Below are 13,314 nucleotides of genomic sequence, written 5' to 3' on the forward strand. Positions count from 1 at the left end.
TTAAACATATATTTTGTTTCAAATACCATTTTTTACGCAAAGACCGAGAGCAATATATTCGGAATCAGTTCCATTTTTGAGTACATGGTGCAAATATTTTGCCTGTGAAAGCTTGTCCTTAAACAAACAGTCACCACCAGCAAGTGTGCAAATATCTCAATGCTGGCTGACAGAGAGTTATTTTAAGTTTAATCAGAGGAAGTAAGTCTTATTCATGAGCAGTGATGGTAAAGCGCAACTGGTCACGTGACGTGATTTCCTCTGCCCGCTACTTGTTGCAAACTCGGAAGTAGCTCTGTCCATTAGTGGCATGCGAAATCAAAATAGCACAATTAAAACAATTGTGGTTGGTAGCCGACTATAATGTTCGGTCAACTCGAAGACTATTGTAGGCGCCTTTCCGGTATAACTGTAGTAGGTTATTACAACACCTTGTGACATCATGAGAGGCAAAAGATTGCCCGCCTCACTGGCTAACTTCGACTCGAGTCAAGTTCACCAACATAGTGGCTGACATTTTCGTGTAGCCCTCAAATGTAACAGGCAGTTAGGCGACGCTTCATTGTAAACAGCCTCAATGATAAAGAAAGTTGTAAAGCTACATTGAATCGATGGTAAACTGCGAAGATGGAGGAAAGGCTGACCCCGAAGTGGATTTGGATATGTTCTGGCTCAGAGTGAAACGCGATGCACGTAGCTCTTTGATTTGACCTGGATTTTTTTTCGTCTTCAAGTGCTAATCCAACAGATAGCCTAACTAAGATAATCTAATTAGGAAAATCCTCGCCTAGCATCGCCAGCAACACGGTTCATTCAGACGAGGTGTTTAAATGGGACTTCTTGCCGCATGTTTTCCAAACTTGTTCCTGAAAGTTGCCTTTCACTGATCCACCCTACGAATTGGTTTCAAATCTTCTGTAGCCCATGCGAGCGAACAGAAACAAGACTTGGCAACTGCATTGCCTGCATTTGATCTCAATAATGCATGTAGGTTATAGGCTGTCACAGTAAAATTAGAGGATGGACGATTTATGTAGTAGTAGTCGCTACTTGGAGCTGCGGGGTCCATGAAAATATTGCTATCTTGAGGGAGGAAATAAGCAGTTTAAGAGAGCGACACGATGGCAGTCTGCGGCCGCAGGAACCGATCAAAGTTAATTATTTGCATGTTTGGAGTTTCTGCCTTTGTATATTTAATGTTCCTTAGGCATAATTCGGTTGACATAGGCGAGACGAATAGGAAAGAAGTTCCTTCAGAGGAAAAAGTATCAAATGAACTTCTTAAAAAGCCTGTCTACGAGAAACCGCCGTTGGATTTAAATGCTCTAGGCGAAATGGGTAGAGCTGTCAAATTGAACCTCGTCGGAGAGGAGAAGACGAAGGAAGATGAGAGCATTCAGAAGCACCAGATAAACACCTATGTGAGTGATAAAGTATCGCTCCACCGCAGGTTACCGGAGAGATGGAACCCATTGTAAGTTGAGAATGAGTTTACCGTGAATGATGCAAAAATAACAAAATGTCTTCGTGTATGACATGCCTTTTCTTTTTTCCTAACCACGAATGTAATGCTAGTGATATGATTTGAGAAAATTACTGTTCAGGATTTTAGGGGGACTCTGTATGTTTGGATGAAAAGGTAACTTGGCCCTGATGGATCTCTGGTTTGTTAGAAAGAGCTGCCCTGGTTTAACCGAAATGTGTCACAACCATAACGTGACAATAAGAGCTACACACTACTGTATCCACAGTATTCAGAACATGCAGTTAGCTCCCATATTAACCCTCTCTTTGTTGAAGCTCATCTTTTCTGACCCATAAAATACAAAGAACCACCACAGTGATAATCCAATTACAACCTATTATACTGCTGTCAGGAGTTGGACTCCAACCAGAGCAGGGTGTGTGACTCATGTTTCCTGTCACATCTAGGTGCAGGGCTGTCAGCTATGACTACCACTCGCTGCCCTCCACCTCAGTGGTGATAGCCTTCTACAACGAGGCTTGGTCCACCCTGCTGCGGACGGTTCACAGCGTGCTTGAGACCTCGCCGGATGTCCTGCTCAGGGAGGTGGTGCTGGTGGACGACTACAGCGACAGAGGTAGAAACTCTTCAGGGATGTGATGAGAGAGAGAGACAGAGACAGAGCCTAATGCAGAGAGTAAGATTGGGAAAGGGCTAGGCAGGCATGCAAACAGATGGTGTGTCAGAAATAGAGATGCAGGCAGTCAAAAGGTCAAAGACCGAGACCGTTTGTGTTTACAGGAACTCATACTGAGCTCACGCTGGCATTCTGTTAGCTGATAAACAGATAGTCAAATAACTTACAAGGTGTCACCCTCACTGACAAATAAAGGCTTGTCATTGGCTTGACTGAATTTTGTAACTCCTGGTTTGCAAAATGGTCCCACCAGTTATACCACTGAGGCTTCCCAAGGAGCTCAGTAGTAACACAAACTCAAACCAGTGTGCTCAAGGCTGTGGCACTTCTGCCTTATCATAAGTACAAAGTACACACGATATCACAAATCATACAATGATTTTTTCCTCATAGTTTCAGCCAATATCAGACAAAGAACCACACTGAAACATTTGAGACACACCCTGAAAGTGTTTACCTTCTGATGTTCCCTACAGAGCACCTGAAGCAGCCACTCGAGAACTACATCTCAGGCCTCAGGAAGGTGCGTCTGATCCGGGCCACCAAGAGGGAGGGGCTCGTGCGTGCCCGCCTCCTGGGGGCCTCCATCGCCACGGGCGATGTGCTGACCTTCCTGGACTGCCACTGTGAGTGCCACGAGGGCTGGCTGGAGCCCCTGCTCTACAGGTAGGGAAACCCCCTTGCACTTGTCAGATTCCTCATTCGCGGGCTGTCCTCCTCCACATCTCTTCCTCCTCCACTTTCTCTCCTCCTCCACTCGTTCTCCTCTTCCTCCTCCACTATTTCTCCTCCTCTTCCTCCTCCACTCTTTCTCCTCCTCTTCCTCCTCCATTCTTGCTCCTCCTCTTCCTCCACTCATTCTCCTCCTCTTCCTCCTCCACTCTTTCTCCTCCTCCCCCACTCCTCACTGGCTGCTCATCCTATGTGAGGTCTCCAGCAGAGTTTGGGTAGGGGTGAATGTTACCTGAACCACCTGCTACATGTCCTGGATATCCACCATGCCCATCCTGACTCCCAGGATAAAGGAGGAGCCGGCGGCCGTGGTGTGCCCCGTCATCGACGTCATCGACTGGAACACCTTCCAGTATCTAGGCAACCCTGGGGAGCCCCAGATTGGGGGATTTGACTGGCGCCTGGTCTTCACCTGGCACCCCGTGCCTGACTACGAGCAGAGGCGACGCCGGTCGCAAACCGACGTCATCAGGTTTGTCGTCTGCGGGGACCACTCTCTTAGTGATGCAGGCTACACATCACTATGCGTACACGCTTCCAGTTTGGGATTGTACTATAATATACGATCATGTTATCATTAATATTGAATTTTCTATTATCTTTATTATTTACATTTATATAAGGTTTTCCGATTAATAGTCTTGACAGATTGATTAGGGTCTGTGTGTTCCTCCCCAGGTCTCCTACCATGGCAGGTGGGCTGTTTGCTGTCAGTAAGAGCTATTTCCATTACCTGGGCACGTATGACACAGGCATGGAGGTGTGGGGGGGAGAGAACCTGGAGATCTCCTTCAGGGTGAGTGTGTGTGTGTGTGTGTGAAGGAGTCTCCTGTATGTTGAAGACTAGTTGACCTCAGTTTTTTGGGTGTGTGTGTTTATGTTTTCGGGATGTGATATGATGTAAGTTCCAGAACTCTGTGTTCCTGTCTGACCATTCATTTTTTGCTGCCATGGCTTCCGTTGGTTAAGAGCCATAGACACCATATCAATGTGAAATAACTGTAGCGATTCACACAAAGCTGTGATGTTTAATAGCATTACAGGAGGGGCAGTATATGTACCGGGCCTCCTGAAATAACCATGACCAAGCTACATCTTCCTGATCTAAATCACCCAGACAAGTCCCATTCTAAACGGCCAGTATCTTAATAGTCTAATTGTGGTGAAGAATTCCAGCCCTTTAGTTCATATCCAAAACCAGATATTTCCCTGAGGAAAGAAGCCCCAGAAATGTAATCCTCCCCAAAACGCCCCCACACAAAGGCGTCCATTGTGTTTGCCTGATTGAATTACAAGAACCTAATTACATCTTTGGGCTGTTGTTGTTGTTTGGGCTGATTAAGATCTGGCAGTGCGGGGGCAGCCTGGAGATCCACCCCTGCTCCCACGTGGGCCACGTCTTCCCCAAGAAGGCCCCCTACTCGCGGAGCAAGGCCCTGGCCAATAGTGTGAGAGCTGCAGAGGTCTGGATGGACCAGTACAAGGAATTGTACTACCACCGCAATCCTCATGCACGTCTGGTAGGCCTGTGTGTGTGTGCGTGTGCGTGTCTATGGGGATGTCTGAGGGTGTGTGTACGAATGTGTGGATATCTGTTTGAAGTTTCCTTCTCTTCATTAAGCTGCATCCAACTGAGAAGATGCTATTTTGATTGATTAAACGCACTTCTCCATTATCGAACACACGCACACATGCACGCATACACACAAACAGACACACACACACACACACTCTCACACTGACTGACTGACAGACATGTGCACGTCTTGGGGACACCCAAGGTGACACTGACTCCACCCATCGGTGTATTATTACCACAGAGAGACATATCTACGTGTCAGTGGACCCCACATACACACACTCACACACTTTCTTTCACTTACACACACCCTCTCTGTAACTCTCTCTCTTTCTCCAGTGTGTGTGGTTAAAGAGGCAGGCTCTCTAAACACAGATCAGGTGGCCCTCATCTCCTTAAGAGGTGTGGGGTGTGCCAAACAGGCACTGCAAGGCCAAACTCTATCCTTCGAAACACACACTCACCATTTCTCTCTGCCCAGCGGGGTCAGCGCTTGTCTTTCACACGTACATACACACACCCACGCACGCACGAACACACACAGAAAAACCCTCCCTCTCCCTCCTATATCTGTCTCTAAATATTACCTGTAGATGACACTGTTGTCTGCCATTTCATGGTCAACCAGCATGGATCATTCATAATTAGCTAGTCCCTCTTAGTTTCAAACAGACTGATCAAGGGTACCACAGTAAATCCACTGACATTGCCTACCCTGCTGTAGTTGGAAAGCTCAAGGGTGGAACCGTTGTTCCTGTCCTGTTGTTTCCAGGAGGCCTTTGGAGACGTGACGGAGAGAAGGAAGTTGCGAGAGCAGCTGGGCTGTAAGGACTTCAAGTGGTACCTGGAGAACATCTATCCAGACATCCACATTCCTGAGGACAGACCCGGCATGTTCGGCATGGTGAGGAGAACCTTGGGAGACCCTCTGAACCACCGAGAACCCAACATATCTCTGATGGACAGGAGAAGAACTCTTTTAAATATATTTGACTGAAATGGACTGAATTGACTGAAAGATTTTAATTGACAGAATCGTTTAGGGGACGTTCCTTAAATGGATGGAGTCATAAATTACGGAACATGATTTGGTGTACAGTAGACGCAGTTGTTCTAGACTGGAGAGTGTCTCTTAAATCTCCTGTCACACTTCTCTCTTATGACAACAGCACGCGTTCAACTGTTTTCCCCGTGTGTGTCGCCCTCTAGCTGAGGAACAAGGGAATGACCAACCACTGTTTTGACTACAACCCTCCTGATGACCACAATCTGGTGGGTCACCGTGTCATCCTCTACCCCTGCCACGGCATGGGGCAAAACCAGGTAGACTGCACACACACACACACACACTCACACACACACACACACTCCTGCCAGCCACAGCATGGGGCAAAAACCAGGTAGACTTAAGCACACAGACACAAACACACACCTGCCACTGCATGGAGCACAACCAGGTGGCGTATAAACTAAAAAAGACACACACACACACCCATCCATGCTCGTCTGACGCTAAGCTTGGCTCCTCCCTCTCCCCAGTTCTTTGAGGCCTCCACAGAGGGGGAGCTCCGCTATAACACCAGGGAGCCAGCAGGGTGCGCTGTGGGGGACGCTGTCTCCAGCTATCTGACTGTGCACCTGTGCAGGAAACCCCACCTGCCAATCCCGGAGGACCAGAAGTTTGTCTTCAGAGAGGTGAGGAGGACGATGGGGAGTGTGTGTGTGTGTGTGTGGCTGTTTGGCAGACCATGTTTTCTGTACCCATACGTGTGTGCTCAATACATTGGAATTCCTCAAAAAAATTATTGAATTTGTGATCAAATAAAACATCTAAAAGGTGTGTGGGGGGGGGGGGGGGGGGAGAACGAGATATTGGATAAGAAAGGAAGAAAGTGACGATTAAAAGGCGACTTAGAAAAAACTGACATTGAGCCCTCTCTTCCTCCTCCACCAAAACTTTTTGACATCCTCCAGGGCTCTTAACCTCAGACTGCAATCTCTCAGACCCCCCACACACACACACACACACACACACACACACACTAGTAGGACGACGTGCTCCCTGACGGTGAACGGCAGACATGGTAGCAGGCCTGCTTTGTTATTCACCCAGCATCTTGGCTGTGTTTAGAGTCAGGCTGTTGAGTGTTGCCAAGCATGCTAATACCTGTGGTGAACACCACGCTATTTAAATGTAAATGGAGAAGGCGAGAGAGACAAGGGGAAGGAATAAAGAGAGATAGTGGGAGAGAGAGGGTAGAAGGGGGGAGAGAGAGAGCGGGAGGGAGGGAAGGGGGAAAAAGAGTGGAGGAGAGAATAAGAGGGTGGACTTTCCACGTACTATTGGAAACAGTGATTACCGTCTGTTTCTCTCCCTCTCTTGTTCTCTGTCTCCTCCCTCTACCCCCCTCTGACTCTCTCCTCCCTCTACCCCCTTCTAACTCTCTCTCCTCCCTCTACCCCCCTATAACTCTCTCTCTTCCCTCTACCCCCCTATAACTCTCTCTCCTCCCTCTACCCCCCTCTGACTCTCTCTCCTCCCTCTACCCCCCTATAACTCTCTCTTCCCTCTACCCCCCTATAACTCTCTCTCCTCCCTCTACCCCCCTCTGACTCTCTCTCCTCCCTCTACCCCCCTATAACTCTCTCTCCTCCCTCTACCCCCCTCTGACTCTCTCTCCTCCCTCTACCCCCCTCTGACTCTCTCTCCTCCCTCTACCCCCCTCTGACTCTCTCTCCTTCCACTCTCCCCCCATCTTTCTCTCTGTTCAGGATGGGACCATCTACCATGTCATGAGCCAGAAGTGCGTTCAGGCCGTCGACAAGAGTGACAACGGTAGTCCCGCCCCTGGCCTACGCCCCTGCTCTGACTCCGCCCTCCAGAAGTGGTTTTTTGAGGAGAGGGCTTAGAGCAGGAATAACCAAAACCTTACCCCTGTGGGAGGCATGGGACCACCAAACCTTACCCAGTGATGGAGACAGGACAACCAAGACTTTAGCCCTTAGTTGGGGGGCATGGAGGAATCCCGGACAACCAAAGCCTTACTCCTGGAGGGACACAGTACAACCAAAAAGGTAGCCATGGAGACGACACAGGACAACCAAAACCTTATTCCTGGGTGCGGGGACAGGAGAAGCCTGGAGAATCTTAAAGCACTGTTGAACCAGACTCAAACACAGGTTAATATTCTCTCTTCAGGTATTTGTATTTATTTCGGTAGTTTTCCAGGGCACCTTCAGTCAGTCATGATTCACGGGGATGAAGAACACAAGCCCTGGTTGAACCCGTGTCTGTCTGTCTGTTTGGAACAAACGACACAAATAGTTCTGCCTGCCTCTTGGTGGACATTGTGAATATGAATTGGTACATATCAGACAGCTTTGGGAAACGTCTTGAAGCATTTAGCTGGGGGGCCATACAACTGTGTTTGAACATGGGAGAGGCAGCCTGGAACAGAGGAGGACTGGAATATACAGGATATGGCACCATCACACACTGCTGTTCTTGACAAGTGGTCATAACCTGTGCAATTTAAAATGCGTGAGTTTCCCCTTTTATATTGACCTATCTCTCGAACTCATGACCACCAACCGGTACTAGTGGATGGTTTGGCATTGCAGTCCTTTTTAGAGACTATATATCTTTTTCAATAACTGATCATACCACTTCTTACCTCTAGAGGGAGCCACACCCCCTTTCCTTTTTCTTTTTTATCTTTTTAGTCTTATTTATATATTTTTAGCATTATGAAACACCTCCTACCTCTTTCTGTAGTGACGTACTGAAGTACTGATGATGGGAGAGTTTCAAGTCTTATTTTGATGGTGGACTTTCAGCACTTATACAATGAATGTAAAAAAAAATAATAATAATACAGTTCTAGTCAATGCAATGTAACTCCACAGAGATGACTGCCAGCAATGACACAGTCTTTGTTAGAGGCCTATTTCTAAAACAAATAAGTCTTAATATAAGTGACTCCACATAGTCTGGATAACATCCTCACTTTCCTTTATTTACTTTACCGTCATCTATCTTTTGTCTGATCGTGTTGAAGCCCTCAGTTGATCACTTCTGTTGAATGCAACTGTGACACAAATTGACTTTCCATAGCAGGGAACAGAAGTTTTGGATTCTACACCTTTTATAACTAAATGGAACATGTTGCTCTCTGAAACCCATACTACCATACTATTTAGCATGCCAGAAAAAATGGTATGTCCCAATACATAGCATATTTAATATATTATGCCAAAAATGACAGGATATCCTGCTATATCTGGTAGCATTTTGCAGTACGTGAGGAAGCATGCTTTTCAAAGAGCCGTACGCCGCTGAGATACAACAGCAGACCAAGCTGTTTACGCCAGCTCAGTGAGCGGTGTCATGACGACGTGTTCCATGAATGTATGCGTACTGCATGCAACAGTATGCACTTTTAAGGGCAACTGCAGTACCTACTAGAGGTCAAATGATGTTATTTGGGGACACAGCGGAGGTTTTCTTACTCTTGTTCTAATTCTATGCATCCACTCCTCATCTATCACCCATGTTGTGCCTTAGCTGACCTTTGCTAAATGAGACGTGGTTGGACTGAGAAGCCCAGGCCATTCTGAACGTGTGTATGTAGAAGTAAACATGTAAGGCAGCAGGGTGGTGCCATCGGCTCTTCAGGAAGAACCCCACCCCCCCTCATGCCACGAAGCTCCTGTCCAGATGCTGTGACCATGTGGTGACACTGAGCTCTGGAAACAAAGTGGATACAAAGTTATTGATTCTTGATCAGCTTGGTGTTTGATCTGCTAGGATTGAGTTTGCACAGATTCCTTGTCATGGAAGGAGCAAAAAGACAGTTTCATATATGGCACAGAGTGTGAAAGCAGGACCTAAACAAGACCCATCTTTAAACATAAAAGCACAGAACATCTCCTCCAGTGTGCGGGGCTCAGGACTGCCACAGCGTCCTCTCTGCACTGATCTCCATGTTAACACAGAGACACTTCATGCCAGCGAGGGGGGGATATCTCCCATCCCGCTCTTCTCGTTGGGTGTTAATGGTCCCTATAGCTATCTGTTATTCCAAGCATGTCCTAGTCGTAAACCCTATTTTACTCTAGTCTTGAATTGTATGCTAATTTGTTATGGTATATGGCCATAGTAAAGCTGATGGGTGGCCGCTGGGCATGACTGGCTCATATCTTTATGAAAGGGCGCTGTAAAAGTGGGTGACACTCCAATTGCGTGTGTGTGTGTGTTTGTGAACCACCTGTCCCGTTAAGTAGCTCATTTTATTGCTGTACCATATCATGCACAGACTGTACAGTGCAATGCTGTTGTGTTTTGACTGGGTTCGATCAAACTGTTAACATGCTGAAACAACTAGTGGAGATGAATCACTAATGCTGGAACTTATCACAATGTCTTGTTGTTGTCAATGATTGTGGCCTTATAATATTACAATGAAGGATTTAACTAGAAAACTTTTTTTATGGGGGTGGGGGAAACTTTCCATTGAATGGACACACAACTGGTGCCTGTCTTAATTAAGTTGTACCTTCAACAAAAGTTTTCATTTTGACGTTAACTCAAATAATATAAAACCTTTGAGTATTATACTGTGTGTTTGTCTGTTTACTTAGTTCACACGATACTTTGATATTGGTATCCTTATTGTAATAATTGTGTGTTGTGATTATTGTATACTATATTTATTTTGAAGTGCTTTTTTATATAGTTTTTTTCCCCCTCAACCTAAAGGCCACCTCTGTGCATCAATCTATGCTGTAGCGGAAGCAAGACTGAAGCAGATAACTTGGATTATTGGATTGTTGTATTTAAATAGTCCAATTATAACATTGTATAGCAATGTTTCCATCCACCGTTACGCTCCCGTCAACCAACCGAGATCCATTTCCTGTATCCCAATTGGGGAGGCAGAAGTGAGACAGACAGACAGAATGAGACAGACCGAGAGTTAAGGAGCGTTTGAACCATATCTGATCGGCTTCAACACCAGCTGTTGAGTGAGATGGCGAAATGTCGAGCTCACGCCAAGCTGCTCTGTTCCCCCCCCCCCTCGTCTCCGCGCTGCCCCGCAGTCTTCCTCAATTACTCATTCATGATGCTCCGCTGTTTGATATTTGGTGCACTGGGGCGCATGGGCCCTGCTTTGTGTGGTGTCATCTGCCTGTCGTCCCGGGGGACAGGAGGAGGGGATTAGACACTTATAGCAGGAATCGACTCACTGACAGACCAGTGGAACCACCGACCCAGGAACTGTTTAAGAAGTCACAATGTTACAAAAAATAGTAGTAGTGGAGGAAAAAAAGCATGCATTTCTTGTAGCCGATGTTACAAACTGTTAGACAAAAAGAAATAACAGTTTTCACTGTGAGGCATAGTACCAATGCCGTCAACAGTGATACTGAACGCACCCCAGGAATCGAGCTATTGCTGCCATCGCACAGTATGACACTCTTTCAGCAGAACTCACTGCAACCCTTCACATTCTGACACGCTAATGCTACTGGGACGTCAGTCAGACTGAGCTAGAAAGAAACCCAGCCTAGTGCTGTAGGAAGCGTGTTGGGAAGTGTATTACAGTGCTGTATGACAACTCTCCAAAAATGTATTTGTCAGGATCGTCATTAATTTTATAAAACAAGTGTGCAAGGTCAGCCGGCTCTCTATATCTGTATATCCATCCAGTTATACCAGCTTTATTGGACGAAAAGATGGTTCTCATAGAATTCAAATGTAGAATATGTCTGAACCCATACATATGCTATGAGTCCCAGAAGAATGTATTTTACAAAACATAAAATATGATAAATATGCCCATAAAATATGGAGAATACATTTGAATAACCTTGTAAGGGATGTGTAATCCTCACATGGAAAGGTGTTTGAGATACTGATGTAACATCAAGTTTAAACACAGTACATGGTGCTAATCTGCCATAGTCACCCACACCCCCATATGTCTTTTGTGTAAATGCAAATCAGTCTCCACACAGTGTAGCCCCTCTGAGGTATAAGCTAGTCAGAGAGCGATGCCATAGGAGGACACACACACGACTCTCACAAAGATACACGCACACATTTTCTGAGTATAGGCGATATAGCCACAGGCAGGCGTTCAGGCTATTTTCCTGGCTGTACGTCACTTTACTTTTATGTAATCCCCAATACCCAGTTAAGCTCAGGAGCACAGTGGTGGTGGCTGCATACATTAGATGGCAAACTGCCTTCTCCAATCTGGTTTGCAGACAGTGCGCTGCACAGACAGAGTGAGGCTTACATCTCGTAACTGGTTGATGAAGCGGAATACTGGGGGATGAAGATGAATGAATGGGAAATCAGGATAATTTAATCCCCAGTTTTAATGGATATGCAAATAATACAATTTAACTGTAATCGGTGGTTGTAAAGTCGTGCATTGTGCCCATCATACATGGAAAATAAGAATGCCCTAGTTATAATTTATATCTATGGCCCATTATGTTCCCAATGCTAGGGCACTTAGCTCTCTGACATTATTACATCATTTATCTTTTAATCTGAATAGAACCTTCTGATCTCAGCAAATTCTTGTTTCCCAGGGAACAAGGAAACAAAGTTTTCAAAGAGCAATAAAGTATGAACTCAACCTAGAAATACTGCAGGAGTCTAAAGACTGTTAATGCCATAAAACTGTGGACTTGGGGACACACAATGGACTTTGTTGTAAAGAAGATTCAAGGTAAAATATCCATCTCAAGTATTGCATCTTGTCATTATTGCCTGTGTGACTTTGTCTAAGTAGATATATGTAGTTCTATGTAGTAATTTATGTAAATCAAATGCATTTCTGGCCTCCTAAAAATTATATCCTCATACGTTAGTTCACTATTTCAGTATCTAGGCATTACAACACTGACTGTGAACATGCCAATGATCCATCCCCATTGCATCTCCTGTGTACCAGAACTGGACATCTCCAGGTACCAAACAGCACACTATGGGAAGCTTGACTGTGTCCCAGATGGGCTCACAGACGATCCTGTGAGTCAGACTACAGAGAGAGGTATACCACATGCTGTCTTATGTTGCCACTCTATCCATTATCCAGAAAACACAATATTTATTGTATGTAACCAAACTCGGTGACCAATCTAGGAACCTAATATGATTCTATGAATGTATTGTGATGTTACACTGTTTTACGGTGTGCGTCTAAATCAATGAATGCAGAGGATTGAAAAGGGATTGGGTTCAAAGGTGTGAGAAGAAGCATTTACATTACATTTAGTCATTTAGCAGACGCTCTTATCCAGAGCGACTTACAGTAAGTACAGGGACATTCCCCCGAGGCAAGCAGGGTCAAGTGCCTTGCCCAGGGACACAACGTCATTTTGCACGCCTGGAATCGAACTGGCAACCTTCAGATTACTAGCCCGATTCCCTTATTGCTCAGCCACCTGACTCCCTTACACACAAAGGGTCAGAAACGGTTCAGTCCCCACATCAGAACTGCACCTAAATGCTGTGTCAGCAAGGGTCCTTTATGACATCACTCTTCTGTGCCCGGTGATGCAAGGGTGAGTGTCCAATCAAAATCCACGTTAGCTCAGACACAACTCACAGTGGGCGTTGTTTATGGGATGGACACACTGGCCTGAGCACGGTGTTGGGAGACTCATCAGGTAGGTGACATCTCGTGTTGATATTGTTTGTAGGACATTGTCATTTCAACCTACTCTAGGGGCTTGGAGAGTTCCATTCCTTAAAATAAACCTGGGAATATGTTAAATACAAGTGAAACTAGAGCAGATTTTTCAATCCCAAAGGGCATGACCTTG

General features: G+C 45.8%; 1 protein-coding gene across 2 annotated transcripts; it reads left to right on the forward strand.

Annotated features, from left to right (window-relative positions):
* The first annotated feature begins 344 nt into the window (after positions 1-344).
* Positions 345-10,087, forward strand: galnt12 (UDP-N-acetyl-alpha-D-galactosamine:polypeptide N-acetylgalactosaminyltransferase 12). 2 transcript variants are annotated; one of them, XM_067255220.1, is made up of 10 exons: positions 345-1,474; positions 1,933-2,102; positions 2,639-2,828; positions 3,181-3,366; positions 3,573-3,690; positions 4,238-4,414; positions 5,246-5,377; positions 5,683-5,796; positions 6,013-6,168; positions 7,246-10,087. In XM_067255220.1, the coding sequence occupies exons 1-10, from the start codon at positions 1,122-1,124 to the stop codon at positions 7,381-7,383; spliced, it is 1,734 nt and encodes a 577-aa protein (XP_067111321.1). In that variant the 5' UTR covers positions 345-1,121; the 3' UTR covers positions 7,384-10,087. The 2 variants fall into 2 exon arrangements, 1 of the variants encoding a protein (XP_067111321.1); XR_010878867.1 differs by lacking the exon at positions 7,246-10,087 and having other exon boundaries at positions 5,643-5,796; positions 6,013-6,149.
* Positions 10,088-13,314: the final 3,227 nt, after the last annotated feature.

The sequence above is a fragment of the Osmerus mordax genome, chromosome 18 (genome assembly GCF_038355195.1).
Source record: "Osmerus mordax isolate fOsmMor3 chromosome 18, fOsmMor3.pri, whole genome shotgun sequence".
NCBI lineage: Eukaryota > Metazoa > Chordata > Actinopteri > Osmeriformes > Osmeridae > Osmerus > Osmerus mordax.

Coding starts and splice junctions, on each gene's coding strand:
- galnt12 (XM_067255220.1), top strand. CDS start 1,122: ATGGCAGTCTGCGGCCGCAGGAACCGATCAAAGTTAATTATTTGCATG. Junction 1,475..1,932: donor CCGGAGAGATGGAACCCATT/GTAAGTTGAGAA, acceptor TGTCACATCTAG/GTGCAGGGCTGTCAGCTATG. Junction 3,367..3,572: donor TCGCAAACCGACGTCATCAG/GTTTGTCGTCTG, acceptor GTTCCTCCCCAG/GTCTCCTACCATGGCAGGTG.